The 22,044-nt window shown below is 38.7% G+C and overlaps 1 protein-coding gene across 3 annotated transcripts in view; it reads right to left on the bottom strand.

The window, feature by feature from the left end:
- Positions 1-22,044, bottom strand: part of MCTP2 (multiple C2 and transmembrane domain containing 2) — a 193,866-nt gene that overhangs the window by 17,762 nt on the left and 154,060 nt on the right. For all 3 annotated transcript variants that reach the window (XM_008048190.2, XM_008048192.2, XM_008048193.2), the window contains one exon: positions 5,362-5,471. In XM_008048190.2, the coding sequence (XP_008046381.1) occupies positions 5,362-5,471 (110 nt within the window). The remainder of the gene's footprint in view (positions 1-5,361; positions 5,472-22,044) is intronic.

Genomic DNA, 22,044 nt, shown 5'->3' with positions numbered 1-22,044 from the left:
AACAGATTGAGACTCCAACTCAAAAAAAAAAAAAAAGAAAATGAAACCTGACAAAAAAGATACCATTTCAAATAACATCAAGAAATCAGTACTTAGGAATATATCTTACAAAAAAAGTGTCAGATTTCTATTCAGAAAATTTTGAAGTAATATCAAGATAAATGAAGAATGACCTAAAGAGATATTACATTGCAAGATAACAAATTCATACATTAGAAAAATTAAAATTTATCAAGATATCAATTCTTTCCCAATGAATGTAGCCCTAATAAAGACTCCAGAAGTTGTGTGCACAAGTGTATGGGGCGTCATATATATTTTTGTGTTGGATGTTGAAAATGTAGTGCAACAGACTCACTCTCACAAACAGCCTATTGGATTTGCTTTCCAACAGCCACGTTGGCTGACTCAAGCATTTTCCCCTCAGCAACCCACAAATTTTTTGAGTTAAAATATTTTCAAGAGCCGGGCTCGGTGGCTCAGCCTGTAATCCCCCGCCTTTGGGAGGCTGAGGTGAGTGGATTGCCTGAGCCCGCGGGTTCGAGACCCGCCTGGGCAGCGAGACCTCATCTCTACAATAAATCAAAAAATCAGCCGGGCGTGGTAGCACACGCCTGTAATTCCTACTCCAACTCCAAAAAAAAAAAATGTTTTCAAGAAAAGGGACAGAGAGCATTCACTGGGTTTGTTTACTTAAGACACAGAAGAAGAAAGTCAAGTCAATTGACCAACTGGCCAAATAATACTCATAATAGTTAACATTTTAAGTGATTACTACATGTTATTCAGTGGTATGAACTCTATGCGCACTAATTCATGTAATTTTTCCAAAAATTATATGAAGTAGGAATTGACATTGTTATTCCCATTCTACAGATGAAGACTCTGGGTCATAAAAGTTAAATAAGTTGCCCAAGATCAATCATAGCCAGGGACAGAACTGGAATTTGAACTCGGAAAATTGACTTAAGAACCCATCACTGCTCCTATAGCAGAGACTTTAGAAAATGTAAATGGGCACATGTTACTCATGTAATTCATTAGAATATCGCTATTTATAAGGCTGAAGATTTACTCAAAGACACTATGGTAATACCCCAAATACTCAAATCCTTTGTAGACTTTCTTCTCATTCATTATGGAGCATCTTTCATAGAAAATCCAACAATTTATAAAACATTTCCATATATTTATCTAGTTTTCCTAACTAGGGAGCTCTGTAAATCCTAGGAAGGGAATCCCTGATTTGGGCAAAACAATTGAGCTAAACTTCTCAATTAATGAAACAATCCAAAGAATTCCCTACTTTCATTCAACCATGTGGGCTCATCAATATGTAAGAATATAATTTTCTAAATTTCAATATACTTAATAAAAATGATTGTAACCATCTTCTGGAAGGTGGGTGCTAGTCCATTTTCTGTTTCCTCCCCCAACTGGTTGCCCCACTGAGTTGACTTTTGTGTCAATGTGATTACTTTCCTTGTTTCCAAGGTTTGGACAAATGAAGTCCTCTGACTTGTCATTCCATGAAAAACAAAACCAAAGTGGTGATAAACTGCTGTGGGTTTTGTACTGTCTCCTGTAGGATACTTTCCTTCACATGTGTCTGGTTCTCATACCAGCTTATGAATGCTTTCCTCACACTTGGCCTCTGGTGCCCTCCTCTGTCTTTGTTTCTTCACGCTTTTCATCTCTTTTGACATGTCACTCTTGGATTAAACAAAGAATGCATCAATCTCTCATTCCTCCTGGCCTCCTCAGGATTCCAGCTGCACTTAATCTGCTTTCTTATATTCTTTGGTTAATATTTATCAACATCACTTCCTAGCCAAGAAAGTGCTACTTCTCATGAATGCGCCTTCTAAGCTTTATCCTGGAGTGTTGGTAGCCATAATTTGCACTACCTTCTAGGTCTACCATAATCACATTATCTCCTCTGTAGAGATTTCCTTAGCCACTCAAGTACATAGCCTTCACTCCATAATGATAGAACATACAATATACTTCACTCTCCTGTCCCATCCTGCCTGCTATCTTAAGATAATATAAATGCTACTGCTGAGTACAGTGTTGTAGCCTAATATACACATACATTTGGTATTTGTATAATATTAGAGAAAGTAATTAGAGAAGGTAGAAAAGAGTAGGAAAAAGGAAAAACAGTTCATTTCATGTAAATGCAACACCAGGTCTACCCCATCAGTACCAGGGTAGCCTTGCTCTGAGATTTTTATGTAATTCTATTTCTTTGCCAATTGCCAAAAGTTGGGTAAAAGTTTTCCTGGTTCTTAAGCACTGGATTACAATGGAATTCCAACAGAGTTACACATGACATCCCACTTGAATGCTTAGCAGGAACTTTAAGGTCATTGTAGAAATGAATGGCCAAGAATTAATAGGAGTTGAGCCCTAGGAGCCTTCCTGTGTTGCAGCTGGGTAGAACAGTACTCTGTTCATGGACTGAAAACACATCTCAGACATGGCCACCACAGCTGTGCTGGTCACAGCTGCTCCTCAAAAGCACTGTAGAGAGTTGGGAGCCTGTTTAAATCACTCTGCCTTCTTCTCTCATCAGACATATTTCCATTAACATTATCAACTGTACAACAGCCACATTTATCTTTCAGAGACGTTAAAGAAGAGAGACAGTTTTACCAAACAACATGAGCTTCCTTCCTGGGACTTGACCCCGCTCTATGTCCTCTCATCCTCCTTGCTGCCCGTATATCCCTCAGATTTTTTTCATTGACTTTTTCTATCTACCCAAACCCCGGCATGACATGCATCATCTCCAAGCATTGCTACCCCATCATCTATGGCATGAACATACTAAATCTCGTACACCTCCCTGTTTCTACCACACGGTTTTGGGTTTGGGGCTTTGAGCTTTTGCATAAGCACTCCCACCTACTGAGGCCCCCATTCATTGATTCTTTGCCCAGCTATCTCTTCCTATTCTCAGAGATACTGATAAGTTGCTTGTTAAGAATTGTCCTCTTCCTCTTACATCTCCTGGGCTACTCAGACATCCTCCAGCATCCTGTCTTAGAGACTTCTATTATCTAGCATCAGTGCTACTCAATTCCAATTGGCCATTACTGTTTTTCTCCCTCAAGGAAAAAATAGATTCCTAGAGAATAATGACATTATAGTGTAGAAATAAGGAGTACAGTTTCAAATTCAAGCCTCATAAGTGCTAGTTATATGATCTTGGGCTACATATTTAATCACTGTCCTTCAATTTCCTCATCTACAAAATGGGAATATTAACAATCCTTACCACATAGAATTGTTGTAATGATCTAATCAAATTTCTTGAAGTGGAGGAGTTACTATGAACAAAGGGCTTGGAACGAGGCCTGGTTTACATGGATATTAGGTGATGTTGTTATTATTGTTATTTTGGATGCATTTCTCATTCTTAGACCAAGTCAGTGCCTAAAACTCAATAACTAACAGTTGAATGAGTGAATGAAAAAGAAGTATGATGCCCTCCCCATCATTTCACTATTTTATACTGTTACATATGTTTTGATTTAATAATTTTGAGGGTAAATTCAGGACTCATTTTCAATTTATGTAAAACCTAGAAGAGCTGGACTCGGTGGCACAGCCTGTAATCCCGCGCCTTTGGGAGGCTGAGGTGAGTGGATTGATTGCCTGAGCCCGCGGGTTTGAGACTCGCCTGGGCGGCAAGACCTCATCTCTACAATAAATCAAAAAATCAGCCGGGCGTGGTAGCGCATGCCTATAATTCCGGCTACTTGGAAGGCTGAGGCGGAAGGATCGCCGGAGCCCAGCAGGTCGAGGCTGCAGAGGCTGGGAGTGGCCACTGCACTCCAGTCTGGATGACAGAGTGAGACTCCAACTCAAAATAAAACAAAACAAAACAAAACAAAACCTAGAAGAATAAGGCAGACACGTATTATATATGTGAACAAATATCCTGCTGCTCTTTAATTTTTCTCCTCTTAAGATATCAGTAATTGGAATAACAATGTCAAAATGGAATTAAAAACACAAAATTTGATTAAAGATAGTTTTAAGCTTATTTTTTAAACAAAACAAACATATTTTTATGCTATACTAAATAGGCATTCAAGGGAGATTTCATTGGAATTTAACTGAGAAAGAAGATTAATATTCATAAAAAGTTGTATATTAACTATTTATATTTTCCTAATGTTAATCATCATTTATTGATTTCCCTACATTTTAATGGACAAAACTTTCATTTGGCTTTTAGCACTAATTTTAATCTCTTTTTTACCTGTGCAATTCCAAAATAATATCTTTTTTACTTAAAGAAACTAAAAGGATTCATAGACATGACCAGCAAGTGTTATTTAAACCTTGGAACACAGTAGACACAACTCTAGATTAAAAATTGAAATGAGTAAATTTATAATTCAAAAGAAAAAAATTAAACACCTCCCTCTTCATTGGTACCAAAGGAAGATCAAGTTATGCAGTGTTCTCCGTGTGTAAAACAACACAAATAAAAAACATGAATCATGGAGGCTTTCTGAACTGCGGCTCCCTTAGAGAATTTAGGCTTTATGTCCTAAGGTGAGGGAGGCAAGTTACAGGTTGGATTTGAGTCAAATCCAGCCTGCCACCTGTTTTTGTAAATAAAGTTTTATTAGAATACATATTACATGCACTCATTTACGTATCAACTGTGACTACTTTTTCACTTAAAGTTGAGTAATTGTGATAGGAATCATATGGCCCGCAAAGATGAAAATATTTACTCTCTGGCCCTTTACAGAGAACGTTTGTCAACCCTTATCCTAAGACATCCATGTACATGGTGATTAACTTCATGTCTATCTGTCTATAATATTACTAGTTACATACCATTCTTTGGAGAATTGAGAAAAAAATAAATCACTCAAGGCATTCATTGTATTCTGTGGTTCAGATGGAAAGACATTTTAGAGCATATTCACTCAATATGCTCTCTATATATTTTTATTTCTGAATAGCATACCTTTTAAAAATCTGTCATTTATCACCCAAACCGGGATATTTTTGAGTGAAAAGGGACACTATTAATAATTATGCTAGGACAACTGATTTAAATGGGGCCATATGGTCACTCCAGTTCTGAGACACCACCCAACTGTGAAGCTGACGAGTCAATCAAACAGGGCTTGCCCAACACTGTTGCTTTTGTTTTCTGTTTTTGCGTTTTCTGATCCCATATCCCCTGCCACCCCCCTATGTCCTACCCCCATTATCCTTGTGGATAGCAGATCTACTTAGAACACCACCACACCCCCCTATGTCCTACCCCCATTATCCTTGTGGATAGCAGATCTACTTAGAACACCACAACACAAATTTAGAACTTACTTTTTAATTCTTTCTCCAAAAGAAGCTAATTCCTCCAGGATGTTTTGAACAGTTGAAACAATATCCTGTACCATATAGATTCTCTCAATGAACCCCTTTTTCTCAGATTCCTAGGAAACACGAAAACAAGATTTAATTCAGTTGCTTTATTTTTTATCGTCCTCCTATAGAAATTATTATAAGATGTTACAATAACATTTTTTTTTTTTTACCAACAGAGTGACTTCAGGAGATAAACTGCATTTTAACAACTTAAATATTTACTGACTCCAAAAAAAGATTCTCTGTTCACTCACTCAGATGGTACCACTCATTGTGTGCAAGCCTCTATTGCAACCTCAGTATTATGGGTGACAGATAAATGGATAAACAGATAAGGCCCCACACAACCAGGGGCTTCATTTTCCCGTGAAGGCTGCTGCTTCCCTCAGAAAGCTGCCCTCTCTGACTTCACAGTATTTTCTGCAAGCTCACTGGATCCATCTCCTATCACAGTCCTTCAGAAATGTTCCTGGCAGGTAATGACATAGCATGCTGGAGATACAGATATGTATCATAGTACTGTCTTCTAAGTCAAACTCTGCCGCATTTTTAAGCATGTTTTAAACACACTACAGGCCTGATGAACATTTCAGTCATTCTTTGGTAGCTGTCTCAGAAACAGAGCAGGCAGCTGGAGACATGCTACTAAGTAACCCCATAGTACACTGCTGGGGGCTACATAATGTTCAAGCTATTCCCTATGAAGATGTTCAACAGTTGATTCTGATTTCTTCATGAAATTGGAAGCAAATATAAGTTCATCTCCCTCAGTCTGTAATACTTCATGTGAAATGAAATGCAGCTTTCTTTGCTTATAGAAAACCTTAACCAGGTGCGGTGGCTCAAACCTGTAATCCCAGCACTTTGGGAGGTGGAGGCGAGAGGACTGCCTGAGCTCAGGGGTTTGAGACCAGCCTGAGCAACATGGCAAGACCTTGTCTCTAATAAATCAAAAAATTAGCAGGACATGGTGGCCTGTGGTTCCAACTACTTGGAAGGCTGAAGCAGAAGGATCACCTGAACCCAGTAGGTTGAGGCTGCGGTGGCCCTGAGCGTGACATTGCACTCTAGCCTGAGTGACAGAGTGAGACTCTGACTCAAAAAAAAGAAGAAAAACCTTAAATGTGTTTTATCATACTTGGTGGCTCATACTTATACAAATAAGTTAGAAATTATCCAAATGTCATAGAAAAAAAAGATTCCTTAGAGTGCCAATTTTACACTATCTCATAGTCTGATGCCATGTTCTGGTTCCCCAATAACTGGGATTTAGTGAGTGTCCTCTCAGCTCCAGATCCCTCAGTCATTGTAGCCACTGCACCTAACATGAAATCTCAAACCTCAACCAGCTCTTACAAAACTTTTTTCCTATCTAGAATTTCACTTGGGTTCGAGAACACTTATATAATACTCTCTGTGCTGCAAAAGAAAAAAACATAATTTTTTTCTTGTATTCTTTATTCCATCAAACTGCAGCCATGGATAAAGTGAAGGAGCACCCACCACCCAGAAGGGATTGCTGGTAAAATCACCAATGAGGCAGAAATGTCAAAAAACACAAACTTTCCTTCTTGAGTTTGCCCTTGTTTATGAAACTACGTGGTTGAAACGGACCAAGGTGGGGCCCCTTCTCCAGTAAAAGTTGCTGGAATGGTTTAAGTAACTTCTTATCATCTGGTCTGTACTCTGTTATCCAAGTTATCCAATCATTCTGTACAGAAGGAAGATCAGGCTTGTTGTTTCCTCTTGCAACATCAAACTTGCAAGACATTTTTAGTTTTTATCCTCTTTTTAAATTCTTTTTATTTCCTCACTTTAATTCTTCCAGCAGTTTGCATTAAAAATTAGATATGCTGCCAGAGCAAACTAATTCATGCTCAGCAATCCACTGACATCTATTAACGGGCACAATGGTGAAAACCCATCTCTGTCTGCCACATGAGTATTCATGTTTATAAAGGAACATTTGAAAGCACCAGGGAATTTGACCCAAAGGGCAAAGTGCCTTCCTCTCTTCAGCAGCATGGAGTTTAGGTCAGAACAATTTCTTGGAAAAATGACTCAAATTTCTATGTGATTCAATTTCATAAAATCTTCCTCTTTCAGTTGTCTATCTTTTTCCCCCTACAAAGCACCCAAATTCTGGTTGCAGAGAAAGCATGGGTTAGTATACCAAAACAAGGAATGATGCTTGCAAGTCTTTTTTTACTTTTTAATGAATTGGATGTTTTAGTTTGGAGCCAGTGTATTCAGTGTAGGTTAGATGTAGATGAGTCTCCTGTAGGAAGTTTTAAGTTTTAAATAGAAAAGTATTCAGATGTCTTTCCTACAGGCCCACTCACCCTAAGGGCTGGAATGTGGATCTGCCACACCACTCCACTTCCTTGGCTCATCAAATAAAAGCCCATTAAGTGGTAGAAATGATCATCAGACCAAATTTCAGCTCAAGAATTAACATAATAATCACTGTAAAGTATCCTGTCAAAGGCAAAATGCATGTTCAGGAAAAGGCCACCACTTAGCCCTTCAGAGGTAGAGAGATGGTAATCTCTCAGGAGCAGATACCTGTAGCTCATCCTCTTTAGCATGATAATTATTGTGTAGCCATATTAAGCTTCCTGTAAAAAGCAAAAGCATGGTGATCTTTCTTCAAGACACTACCTCTCTGGCATGTCTCTCTCTCTCTGGTAAATTCTGTTTTTCTTTTTTTTTTTTTGAAAGCAGGATTTATTGAGAACACAGAAAAGATCCCACAGTGGGAGGGAACCCAAGGGGTTGCCCATAAATTCTATTTTACATCTATACCGGCCCTCTAAAATTTCTTCCAGTAGCAAATCCAAGAACCAAGGAGCTTCCTGCTGTACCTCGCCCAGCAACAGTTTGAGTACTTAATATCCAAAGAGTAGGCCACAGAGTCCCACTGTATCTAGTTAGAGAATAGTTTATTGCCCAAACCTGGATACTTTGAAGTGAAAATAATCAGAATTCTTTAGTTTTTTAAATGTTTATCAGTCGATAATATCATCTTATTATATTAGTGAACCTAGAAATTATTTTACATTGTTTCAAGACAAAAATATGCTTGTGTGCATTAAAATGAAAAAAATGTGTTTCTATTTATTTTAAATACACATGAAGAATTATTATATTTGTTTTTATTTTAAAGATATGGAATACAAGTCAGAATTAGGTACATAAGTGTTCTACTTACAGGTGAAATTTGGGCCGCCCGTTGATCCTCAATTCATCTGGTTTAGGATCAGTTACCCTTATTGATGTTATGCTACACCCTCCTCTCCCCTGCCAATTCTTTTCTTGTAGTATTATGATAAATGTTCATGGTCCACGTATGAGTGAGAACATGTGGTACTCAGTTCTTTGTTTCTGCATAAATCACTGCATATGATAGACTCTAAATCTATCCAAGTTGCTGTGAAGTTCACAATTTTGTTCTTGTTTATGGCTGTATAATATTCCATTGTGTATATATACATTTTTTTTATCCAGTTCGCTTTCAGTGGGCAGTACAGTTGGTTTCATGTTTTTGATATTGTGAACAATGCTGCAATAAACACATGTGCTCAGGTATCTTTTTTGTAGAATGTTTTCAGTTCCTCTGGGTATATTCCCAAAAGGGGGATTGCTGGATCATATGGAAGGTCAATTTCTAGATCTTTTAAAAATTGCCACAGAGGTTGTATGAATTTACACACCAACAGTGTAGAAGTATACCCTTTTCTCCACATCCTCTCCAGCATCTGTTGTTTTTTGTTATCAATGATGGCCATCCTGATTGGAGTTAGATGGTATATTTCAGTGTGGTTTTGATTTGTATTTCTCTGATGATTAGTGAGGCTGAGCATTTCATCACGTATCTGTTGGCTGTTCATACGTCTTCTTCGGAGTAGTGTCTATTCATGTCTTTTACCCAGTTTTTAATAGGACTGTTTGTTTGTTTGTTTGTTTTTCTTGCAGCACATTTGAGTTCCTTGTAAATCCTGGATGTTTGGGCTTTGTCAGATATACAATTGGCAAATATTTTTTCCCATTCTGTGGGCTGTCTCCCTGCTCTCTTAATGGTTTATTTTACTTTGCAAAAGCTTTTCAGTTTGATGAGGTCCCACTTGTCTATCTTATGTCTTATGTCATAGACTTTTGGGGTTATTATCAGGAATTGGTTGCCTATTCCAGTATCTATAAGGGAGTCTCCTGTGTTTTCTAAGATTCTTATAGTTTGAAGTTTTACATTTAGGTCTTTTATCCATTTAGAGTTAACTTTTGTGTTTGGTGATAGGTAGGGTTCCTGTTTCATTCTACTGCATATGATCAGCCAGTTTTCCCAGCATCATTTACTGAATGAAGAATTATTATTTGTGGTATAAATTCATATATTGTAGTTGGTTTCCTGGCCGTATCTGTCTATAATCCTGTGTAAGGATTACTTTTCAAAAGAATGCACTTTTTAATGTCATCTTTTCATTTATAATACTTCATAAAGTTGTTCTTAATCATCCTCAGAGTTGTACTTAATCATCATTAAATTGACACTTTAATTGACTCCACAGTAGGCCATCATTTTAATAAAGAAATACTCTTGGCCGGGCTTGGTGGCTCAGCCTGTAATCCAGCGTTTTGGGAGGCCGAGGTGAGTGAATTGCCTGAGCCCACGGGTTTGAGATGAGCACGGACAACTTGGCGAGACCTCGTCTCCACAATAAATAAAAAAATTAGCCGGGTGTAGTAGCACGCACCTGTAGTTCCGGCTTACTTGGAAGGTTGAGGCAGAAGGATCTCTGGAGCCCAGCAGGTTGACGCTGGGGTAGCCATGAGTGTGCCACTGCATTCCAGCCTGGGCAACGGAGTGAAACTCCAACTCAAAAAAAAAAAAAAAAAAGAAATACCCTTTCTCATAAGCACTTAAGTACCCTGAAAACTCTCAACAAAAATATGATATAAGCCTGGTGTGGTGGCTCATGCCTATACTCCCAGCACTTTGGGAGGTCGAGGTGAGAGGATTGCCTGAACCCAGGGGTTTGAGACCAGCTTGGGCAACTTGGTGAGACCTTGCCTCTACAATAAATAAAAAAAATTAGCCAAGCATGGTGGCACGTGCCTGTAGGCCCAGACATTTGGAAGGCACAGGCAGAAAGATTGTACTGCATTCCAATCTGGGCAACAGAACGAGACTCTGACTCAAAAAACAAAAGTGGCACATGGAGAATAGTCACAATTCTATTTATAAAATATTGAAATCTGTATACACATCAGCCCAAATATTTTCAAAGGTGTTATATTTTTGTATCCACTTACATTAACTTTCTCTGTAAAATATTTTTTCCAAGACAATATGATTGAACATTTAACAAAATTTATGCTCAAAAACAAATGACTTCTAAATTTTTTTCCATTACTGGGTAGAATATATATTTATTCTATTAAAAATTCAGAGAACACACGTTTTCAGTTGTGTGTATTGAAATCATATTTTCTGAAACAGTTTTCTAAAAGAAATTACTTCTTGTTTAAGTAGCTGTTGAGGCTTCTTCAGCAGGTTTTTTTTACTGAGGTTTACACATGTCAGTTATATGACCAGGGACCCCAGGGGAAGAGGAAATGTTAATAAGTGTTTATCAGTTCACCAATCACTATCTTGAAAATGGAACATATTTATATCTGATTACTCATTAAACATGTACTCTTTGCATTTTTATTATCTACTTATTGAAAAGGATTAAAAATAAAAAAGTACACATTATGCAATATAATGAGTAAAACCAGTCTATATTTAACATACACCTACCCTATAATTTCTCATCTTTCTACTAATCATTCTAAACAGGAAGTTTGCATCTTACAGTCCCTGGCAACGGCCACAGCTCAGCAGGCTGGTATACCACGTGGTTGATGAGGTACCAGTACCTCTCCATCACTGCCTGAGACAAGGAGGAGTTAGCTCATCTGAGAGAATTTTGTTTTATTAGTGACCACCTTAAAGTTTTCCATTAAAGCTAGGTGTTAGTTACTCAGCCCTTGGAAAGAGCCAAGAAAATAGAGATGAATTCTTTTTGGTTGTTAGGTCTAACCTGGTGTCAGTCCTTGAGAACTCTGACCACTGCACATGCATCTCATGGGCTACTAGTAACAACCACAGAAGTAGCTGAAAGCATGAATTGAAAGCCTAAGCAAGTTATCCCATCTTCCTTTAATGAAAATATTAAATGCAATACCTAATTTTATTTTATTTTTGTATTTTTAATTTTTTTTTGAGTTGAAGTCTCACTCCGTCGCCCAGACTGGAGTGCAGTGGCCGCTCCCTGCCACCGTAGCCTCGACCTGCTGGGCTCCGGCGATCCTTCCACCTCAGCCTTCCGAGTAGCTGGAGCTACAGGCGTGTGCTACCACGCCCGGCTAATTTTTGATTTATTGTAGAGATGAGGTCTCGCCAAGTTGCCCAGGCGGGTCTCGAACTCACAGGCTCAAGCCATCCACTCACCTCAGCCTCCCAAAGCGCGGGATTACAGGCTGAGCCACCAAGCCTGGCTGCAATACCTAATTTTAAAATGAGGATAATTAATAAATGGAAACTTTCCGGGAAAACAGAGACAAGTGATGAACTTCAGTCAGTTTCCCCTAAAGTTCATTAGTACAATAAGGAACCAGTTCTGGACAAGGAGGAATTTTTTTTCCCCGTGTTTCCTCCCCCTTCTTAGAATCCCTGCATGAGGCCTTTACTATTCATGTGTGAGAGGGATAATGTCCATCTGATGGCAAGTATCTTCATAATTAGTGGCAAATGTAGTTTCTGTTCTCTGAATGGCTTTAATGGTCTTGGGTCAATGTGTGTGTATGAAGACATGGTAGCTTCTAAGCTACAAGAAGAATATATTTATATTTTTGTGGCTTGGATATTTCATCAATATCTTCCATAACTCTTCTGTTTGGAGGCATGCTTGAACTACACCCTGCTTGAACTAGTGGACCAGCAGATGAGACCAGGCTGCTTTATCTGACCCTGTGTTTTCAGTAACATCTCTAGTGCTGCTACAGTGCTTGTTTGATGAAGAAAGGAATGGAAGAAAAAAAGGTAATATCTCAGGATTATAGTAGTATTAAAGGATTATTTACATTAAACAGAGAAATAAGCAAGTGCTTAGAGTTTAAAATTTCAGGCTTCATTACTCTAGCAGAATGATTGAAAGGCCCAACTCAAGCTCCATGACTTTTATGCAGCCTTTTTCTTTCCTTTTTTTTTTTTTTTTTTTTGAGTAGGAGTCTCACTCTGTCATCCAGAATGGAGTGAGGTGGCACGCTCCTGGCCACTGCAGCCTTGACCTGCTGGGCTCCGGCAATCCTTCTGCCTCAGTCTTCCAAGTAGCTGGAACTATAGGCACATGCTACCACGCCTGGCTAATTTTTGATTTATTGTAGAGACGAGGTCTCGCCAAGTTGCCCAGGTGGGTCTCGAACCCGCGGGCTCAGACAATCCACTCGCCTTGGCTTCCCAAAGTGCTGGGATTATAGGCTGAGCCACCAAGCCCGGCCTGTGCAGCCTTTTTCTAAGGATGCCAGTCTATGATGATCACTGTCTTTGATCCCTTAATATGCATTACATCTTCATCCTTTTAATCATCCTAATAGCACAGGTTTTTACACTCTCTGCACTGTGAAGTTGATCTCTTTTAAAATAAGATACTACTGATATTATGAGTCTTTTCTCTTTAATTATATCTACCGATTATACCAATTGACATATTACATAGCCTTTGGTATGAGTATTTCCATTTACAGGAAACAGGTCCAGAGAAGTTAAGTGATGTGCCTATGTATAGCAGAGGATGAAGTCAGAGAACAGGGTGAAAGTCTGGTCTTTTTTTTTTGAGTTGGAGTCTCACTCTGTCGCCCAGACTAAAGTGCAGTGGCCGCTCCCGGCCACCGCAGCCTCAACCTGCAGGGCTCCGGCGGTCCTTCCGCCTCAGCCTTCCGAGTAGCCGGAATTCAGGCATGCGCCACCACACCCGGCTGATTTTTTGATTTACTATAGAGATGAGGTCTCGCTGCCCAGGCAGGTCTCGAACCCGCAGACTCAGGCAATCCATAAACTCTGGTCTTAATAGCTACTAACTGTGTAATCATGGCAAGTGCCTTACCCTTCTTAGTCCCAAGTTCATTATCCGGAAAATGGAGACAATAACCCTTACCCTGATTGGAGCGTTGGGAGAATTAAATGTTATTGCCTATGTGAAGTACCTAGTATACTCTAGGTGCTTCATAAACAGAAATCTCCTCCCTTCAAGAAAGCAAAGATCCAAAAGAAGAAACAACTTCTTGCCTAGTTTAAAGAATACTGGGGTAAAGTTTCAAAAAGAAAACAAAAATGATCTTCCAGGACAAGTCTACTCATGTCGCCCTGAGTTCTATGAAAGATCATCTGCAGTTCTATCCGCTTCATGCTGACTTTATTTACACATTTCAGATTGAACCAGGAAATGTGGTGATAACACAGTTTAGCAAACACAACATTACATCTGCTGTTGCTACCAAACTGCCTAAGAGTCATAGTGATTCATTCAGAAAGACACAGTTGTTGTCACATGTGCTTATATTTTCCCTTAACATAGAAGGCTTCCAATTTACAGAGGGAAATGTGTAATAAAAGTAGTGATGGCCATTGGTGTGATTAAACTAATGCACAAGATAATTGTGGTTAAACATACAGCTTTAGATTACTATATTTGAGTAAGAATGAGATTTTATGTCTCATTACGAACCTGAAAAGCTGGTGGTGTAAGTAAAATTCACATGCTTTTGGGTCTACTTTATTGAGCAAGCATGCATTGTCAAATACTAGATGGAAGCATGGAATTATTCAAATCCAGAATCCAAATATCATGAGGTTCTTTTGTTTTATATATGATAAAGAAAGAGTGGCCCTCATTGTAAGAAAAATAATGACAAACTCTAGCTCTGTAACCTGAACAGGAAGTTTGGAGGCATGATGCATCATATAAAGATAAATACAAGACCACCATTTTTTCATTGTCCATTTGTTTCTAACTTGTCAAAAAAATTGAGTACTTTGGCTAAATTTTATAAGCAATCGAATTAAGAACAAATAGGGCAACCCCCTGGGGTCCCCTCCCACTGTGGGAACTTTTCTGTCCTCTCAATAAATCTTGCTTAAAAAAAGAAAAAAGAACAAATAATGTGTCTGTGTTGTAAGATGGAAGAGTTGTTCTTTTTTGTGTATGTGCATGTTAAGAGTCTCACTCCATTGCCCAGGCTGGAGTGCAGTGACACACTCATGGCTACCCCAGTGTCAACTTGCTAGGCTCCGGTGATCCTTCTACCTCAGCCTTCCAAGTAGCCAGAACTACAGGCATGCGCTACCATGACTGGCTAGTTTTTTATTTATTGTAGAGACAAGGTCCTGCCAAGTTGCCCAGGCTAGTCTGAAACCCACGGGCTCAGGCAATCCACTCGGCTTGGCATCCCAAAGTGCTGGGATTATAGGCTGAGTCACTGAACCTGGTCGAGTTGTTCTTTTTAAAAAATAAAACCAAAAATTAAAAAAATATATATTTTTACTTAAATAAGGCAAATCTTTCCTTTCTCAAGGCCTTGTTGTCTTGCCAGAGTCTCCAATGAGTATAGCACTATAGATGCAATAAACTAGCTTCAAGCCCCTGGGAGAGAATTAACATCATCAAAATGAATTTACAACTGAGAATTAATTATATAATCAGTATGTTACTCTAAATCTTTCCTGCATGTTCCAATTTAGAAAAATTTTCATTTCTCTATTAATCACCTAAGCAAAACTAGGGAGGTAGTCCTGAAAATTGATCACGTCAGGGAAAATCCTTTTGACATGCTTAAAAAATTAGTGTTTGTCACAGTATGTATGGAATTCCCAAAAGGGATCAATGCAAGATTTTTATGTCAAGGTCCTTTCAGTAATTTTAGCCATTTAGACTAAAGATGCAAAAATATATTTTTAGACTTTAAACAGGAATATGTTTGGTCTGTTTCATCCTGTGGAATATTAAGAACCTGTAATTTGAAAACTTGAAAAATTATAAACATTGGAAAGACACTGAGTGGCATCTAGAGTAAAAAGATCTCAGCACCTGTCATAACAAAGAACAAGAACAATATTTCTGATATGAAATTTAAAATTATTTGGGAATCCCAGCTTAATGCACTGGGAACTGCCTTTATGATTTCGTCCCGCATTTTATGGGCATGTGGATGGACACACACACACACACACACACACACACACACACACACGGTGATGTTATTAAAATGGAAGAGGGAGGAGAAATCAGTACTCTTTCTGGAGAGCACTTCTTTCTCAAGCAGTTCTTTTGCTTTAGGAAATGGATATAAAACAGTGTTTGATTTTTGAATCAATATCATTTCTAAGTGGTTTTATACTGTTCTATCTGTTCATTACATAAAGTGCTTACACACTGTACTGGTATTTACCAACATGTTTTCTTTTTGGCTTGCAACAGGAATCTCATCTGTTATCAAACAGTAGTAAAAGGAACGACCAACAACCTCAAGAGGAAGAGAAAAATTGGCAATAGTTTGGAAAAAAAAAATTGGAACTTAGACCCTGGGATGAATTGATTTCATGAAGCATTTCTCTGAGCTAAGTATCAGAATGTCAGTCATCACAAGGTTAATGGGGGTATTAGTTTTCTATAACTGTAACTACTGTAGATAAATATACAATGAGCCAAAGTTGCTGATTTAGCTGTGTGAATCCTTTACTTTTCTCCCAGATGGGGGAATGGGATGGCTATAACATAACATATTTAAGTGATCAAGCAATGCAACAAGTAATTCTCATTACCCTAAGATTTGGATCAAACACCTCCTTTTAGCAGCTATTATGCAGCATTTCTCCTCTACTGCCTAACACAACGTACACAACCATATTATAAACCTTGATGAAAGTAGCAATCTAAGGGCACTGGGGTTATTTACTGTAAGCACCTTGTTTATGGTTGAAATCTTTGTATTCAAAGAGGCTCTGATATAGAGAAAATAATCCATAAACGTTACTGAAATAATGCAGGAAAATGACCCAATAAATTAACAACATGTTTTCCTTACAGAAATGTGGCATGGTCAGAAGAGCTGGGTTTGAGACTTGCTACTGTCCTGGCTGAGAAATCTTGGACATGTTACTTAATTTTGTTTCTTCAGAGGAAAAAATAAATATTTAATTTAATATTTTATTTTGAGTACTAAATGAGCTAAAGCATGTAAGAGCAGCTTGCAAATTGTGAACACTCTAAAATATTAATATTTTTATAAATTTAATTGTATACCTCTTACTCAAAATGGCCCTCTAAAATATTAATATTTCAATATACCTAATTGTATAAATCCTACTTAAAATGGTCTTTTAAAAATTATTCCACTTGGCCGGGCTCGGTGGCTCAGCCTGTAATCCCAGTACTTTGGGAACCTGCAGGTTCGAGACCAGCCTGGGCAACTTGGCGAGACCTTGTCTCTACAGTAAATCAAAAAAATTAGCTGGGTGTGCTAGCACGCACCTGTAGTTCCAGCTACTTGGAAGGCTGAGGTGGAAGGATCACCGGAACCCAGCAGGCGGGGCTGTGGTGGCTGGGAGCGTGCCACTGCCCTCCAGTCTGAGCGACAGAGTGAGACTCCAACTCAAAAAAAAAAAAAAATTATTCCACTTATACTTAATTCCACTAATTGCTTTTCCCTTAAGGAAAAAAAGTGGTATCTCCACTTTTCTATCAATTATCTTATAAATTATCTATCAATGATATCATAAACTTATTGGATAATTTGGTGAGTATTTCATTTGAAAAAACAAAATAAACATCTACTGTTTTCAGGAAAACAAATGCTTGTGCATAATTGGGATACAATGTCCAATGCATTCTACTTTAGCATGATTTAATAATTTTAGGCAATGGGAAACTAAATACCTAGAGGTTGAGTATCTCTTAACCAAAATTATTGGGACTAGAAGTACTTTGGATCTCAATTTTTTTTTCTTCAAATTTTTAAATTAGAGATACTCATCCTGTATAGACTACTAAAAACTCAGAGCGTCTGATAGTATTCTACAGACAGTGCACATTAGCTAAGAGAAGGATAGATAATTCACCTAATTTATAATATGGTATATCATATTTCACACTATTTGGGAGGAACATACCACGTACAATCCTTACAGTAGAAATCACAATGATCTACAAATACTAGGAAGATTAGTGAGCCTGATAATAAGTAGGATGCTCTGAAAATGCTCCAAAAGGCCAGATTAATAATATTCTAAAGGTTATGAAGTAAAAACATTTTTAAGAATAGAAGTTTGAGCCGGGCTCGGTGGCTCAGCCTGTAATCCCACACCTTTGGGAGGCTGAGGTGAGTGGATTGCCTGAGCCCGCGGGTTCGCGACCCGCCTGGGCAGCGAGACCTCATCTCTACAATAAATCAAAAAATCAGCCGGGTGTGGTAGTGCATGCCTATAATTCCGGCTACTCGGAAGGCTGAGGCAGAAGGATCGCCGGAGCCCAGCAGGTCGAGGCTGTGGTGGCCGGGAGCGGCCACTGCACTCCAGTCTGGGCGACAGAGTGAGACTCCAACTCAAAAAAAAAAAAAGAATAGAAGTTTGATTTTTAAAAAGAAAATTTGAGCAAGTCGATGAGTCAGAGAACTACAGGCAATCGGAAAGGCAACCCCTTCTCATTTAAAACAGCATAAACTGATAACTAAGAATTGGCTGGAATCCACTTTACTATTAAAGGTTTGGAAAGTAAGATAGTATGACAAAAATATTAGCAATTAAATCACTTCATCACTAAAAACCATACTAAACAAAATTAAAAGGACTTAAATAAGAATAACCATTTACTTTATTCCCTGAAAAGTATTCATAAGCAGGTCTTCTACAATAAGCCTTGTATATAAATTACGTATCCCTGAAATTGTGTGTGTGTGTGTGTGTGTGTGTGTGTGTGTGTGTGCGCGCGCACGTGCACGCATGCATGCATTATTAACTATTCAAGGAAACTCTCTGGCTTTTTAATTTCTTAAAAATACCACACTCTATCATCTTTAGTACCACTGCTTATGCAATAGTTAAAAAATATTAATCAAACCAATTTACTGTTTTGGATATTCTTAAGGAGGCACAAAGGAATTATAAACAAAACTACTCTTGCTATTATACTGAAAAAGGCCTTTCTCCATGAACAACAGTCTTCCCTAGTTAAGATGTTATAGATCATCTTCTCTTTCTCTTTCTGGAAGAGAGGAAGCACAGAACGAGGCATGATGGACTTAACCATGTCATTCAAAGGACTCTGCAGGTTAATTCACGGGGAGAACTCCTTCTCAACATAAATGCCATGTGCTTCTCCCACTAAGAAGGTTCTGTCTTGGTAATGATGAGGGGACTAATCAATTTGGGGGATGGAAAATCATTTTAAACACTGAAATTTATAGTTTAAAATGCCCTTAAATTTTAATGACATCCTAATTTGTAAAAATAGAATGTAGGTATAATACCTATTTGCATCTTTTCATTATAATATGCCCTCAATCAATCAACAAAATGGAAGTTTTCTGTTTTCTTAAAGAAAAGTGTCCACATTTTTTAAACCCATAACTGAAATAAAAGGGTGATTTTGTTTTTCATAAACACTGTCAGGCACTTGTGACCTCCTTCAGGATCCTAAAAGAACAGATCATTCAAGTTCTATTTCTGATAGCCTAGTTATAAACAAACCAACACACAATGCAGGCCTCAGAGTACAATTTGTTTCTGAAAGCTCTAAGCAGAGATTTTTTTTTTCTTCTATTACATGCCCTTATGATTCCTTCTTCCTGATGTTAACAGTAAATGTTGCAATATTCTATGTAAGTGATTGTTGGACTGGAAAAAGAAAGAAACTCTAATGCAAGTATTTATACCTTCAGCAATGAAAACAAGATATTATTGTCTTGTATGACCTTTCCTAAGTATGGGATACAGCATTTTACACAATAGTTTCTTGGTTCATGCTTCAATTACTGACCTTTACTGTGTAGAAAATTAATGCAATTTTCATTGTAATCCACCCGTACAAATAAGGTTCACACAGAAGGATTCCACATATGGAATCTAATACAAATAGGAAATGTCAACTGATTGCTGTTGGCTGAACTTAGCCATTATCTGTTTGTTCTGGAGTCCCTAGAAAACTAGACTTGTAACTAGCAATTACTTACACGGACTATCAGGTATTAGAAAGAAGAATTTCCTTCCTTCAAAGTTTGGCCTGTATGTTTCATTTCCTAAAACCTTCAAAAACCTAGTTACCTGAAAATTCTATGTTATCATGGAAAGTCCACAAGACAAGAAGGCAAAATTGTGAAGTCTAATCTGGTTTTGAATACAGGTTACTACCATGTACTTTTCACAATGAGAAGAAACAAGAGGCTACAGTGATGTCATTTTACAACAATCCCTGCTCCAGACAATAAAACTATGACAGACCCCAGACTGTGTCCTGGTCTGTGCATCAGAGACAGGCAGACATGGGAATGCATTAATCTCCTGAGGAAGTTGTGCCAACAGGGCCCAGCAAGCTTTCATCTTCCAAGTCATCTGAGATGGTATTTGGTGGGAAAAGGCACTGGCAATTAAAGAGTGTCACCTTCAAGATGGATAGTTTGGGTAGAAAGGAGTTTCTCTCCTCTTCTGTTTCTGAACAAAACGACTGTATGTTTATAATTTGCAAACTGTTCACCTCTCACTGGGCATGTTACAGTTTCCAGAAGCATGGTCTGTCATGTCTAAAGAGCAACAGAAACCAGAAGGGCTCTGTGGGTAGGACCTTTCCTATAGCACAGGATGGTGGGGAGTCATGCAGCGACTGTGTGTCCAGGACTATGATGAGCACATCTCAGTGGTGAGGCTGCAGTACTCATACACAGAGAAGAAACAATGCAATGTGCACTCAAGGATTCTTTTTTTTTTTTTTTGAGTTGGAGTCTCACTCTGTCGCCCAGACTGGAGTGCAGTGGCCGCTCCCGGCCACCGCAGCCTCACCTGCTGGGCTCCAGCGATCCTTCCGCCTCAGCCTTCTGAGTAGCTGGAATTACAGGCACACGCTACCATGACCGGCTAATTTTTTGATTTATTGTAGAGATGAGGTCTTGCCAAGTTGCCCAGGCGTGTCACGAACCCGCGGGCTCAGGCAATCCACTCACCTCAGCCTCCCAAAGGCGCGGGATTACAGGCTGAGCCACCGAGCCCGGCTTCAAGGATTCTTAAAGTTAAAAATCTTCTAGTTGGTCCAAATCTCTTAGAGAAGGGAGAGTTAAGGATATAGACAAGAACTAAAAAAATCTGCCCGTCTCCCCTAACAAGGGTTGTGTCAAACAGAAGAGGGATAAATAAAAGTCAAAATTTCATTTTAGATTTATTCCTCTAGAAGATTTCTTAGAGATATAAAATTGAGGAAGAACAACTATGGTCATACTTTGCCTATTAAAAGACTTATTAAAATATAATAAAACATAATAAGAACACAGTTGCCCTAGAGTGGTGGTCCCCAGCCTTTTGTCAAAAGGGACCAGTTTAGTGGAAGACAATTTTTCTGTGGCTGTTGGGGGAAGAATTTGGAATCATCAGGCATTAGATTCTCATAAGGAGCACGCAACATAGATCTCTCGCATGTGTAGTTCATAATAGAGTTCATGCTACTATGAGAAGAATCTAAAGTCCCAGCTGATCTGACAGCAGACAGAATTCTGCTGACCTGAAGGCGGTTTACCTCCTGATTCCTAACAGGCCACTGGCCAGTATTCATCTGTGGGCCGGGGGTTGGAGAGTCCTGCCCTAGAGGAAATACGGAAAGCCCTAGTGCCAATACCCTCAACATGGGACAGGTTCACATACTGTTGTGTGTTGGGACGTTCTGAGATGAACGCAACAGCTTCTATACTCATCCTTATAGATGCTGCTGTTCTAACTCTTTCTCCATCATCCTTACCCAGAAAGGTTTGAAGCCCAAACGCCTAGGTAGCTTTTGAGTACACCAGTGTTAGACTAGACCTTGAGCATCGTTGGTCCAGATCCTATGGCTTGATTTTGTTGCCTCCCAGTTATGCAATATCACTTTTTCATTCATTGTCTTCTTGTTGGATACTCTATTAGATGAGTCAAAGACACATGGTCACAATGATGCCTAAAGGGTGAGGGTATCCTCTTCCACGGATGGATCTTTTAAACAGACTTGTCCAAGCAGAAAAAAATATTCCTTACATTCAAGCCTTGGTTTGTTAATATTTAGAATTTTGCCTACTGTGATATTGTGATACAATAAAAATTTATATTTAGTCTTTGTCCCTAGTTCCTGGCACGTAATTCCCCAAATCCTTGAAATTTCCTAGGTGATAAGAGTGATGGGAACATCTTTTACAATATTTGGTTTTGTCCCCAGATCCTGAAATAGCTCCAGTGCTAGAAGGGTGAGAGGAGCAGGAGCATCTCTTGCTATTCATAACGAGCCCCTTTCAACCACACTTGAGTTTATGTTAATAAGGTGACTTTTGGAAAGCTGCTAAGCATGGGAGCTGCTTGCCAGAGGGACCAACCAT

Source organism: Carlito syrichta, unplaced genomic scaffold (genome assembly GCF_000164805.1).
Source record: "Carlito syrichta isolate Samal-C Ts95f unplaced genomic scaffold, Tarsius_syrichta-2.0.1 Scaffold120869, whole genome shotgun sequence".
Lineage (NCBI taxonomy): Eukaryota > Metazoa > Chordata > Mammalia > Primates > Tarsiidae > Carlito > Carlito syrichta.
This window is presented reverse-complemented; position numbering and strand designations above follow the sequence as displayed.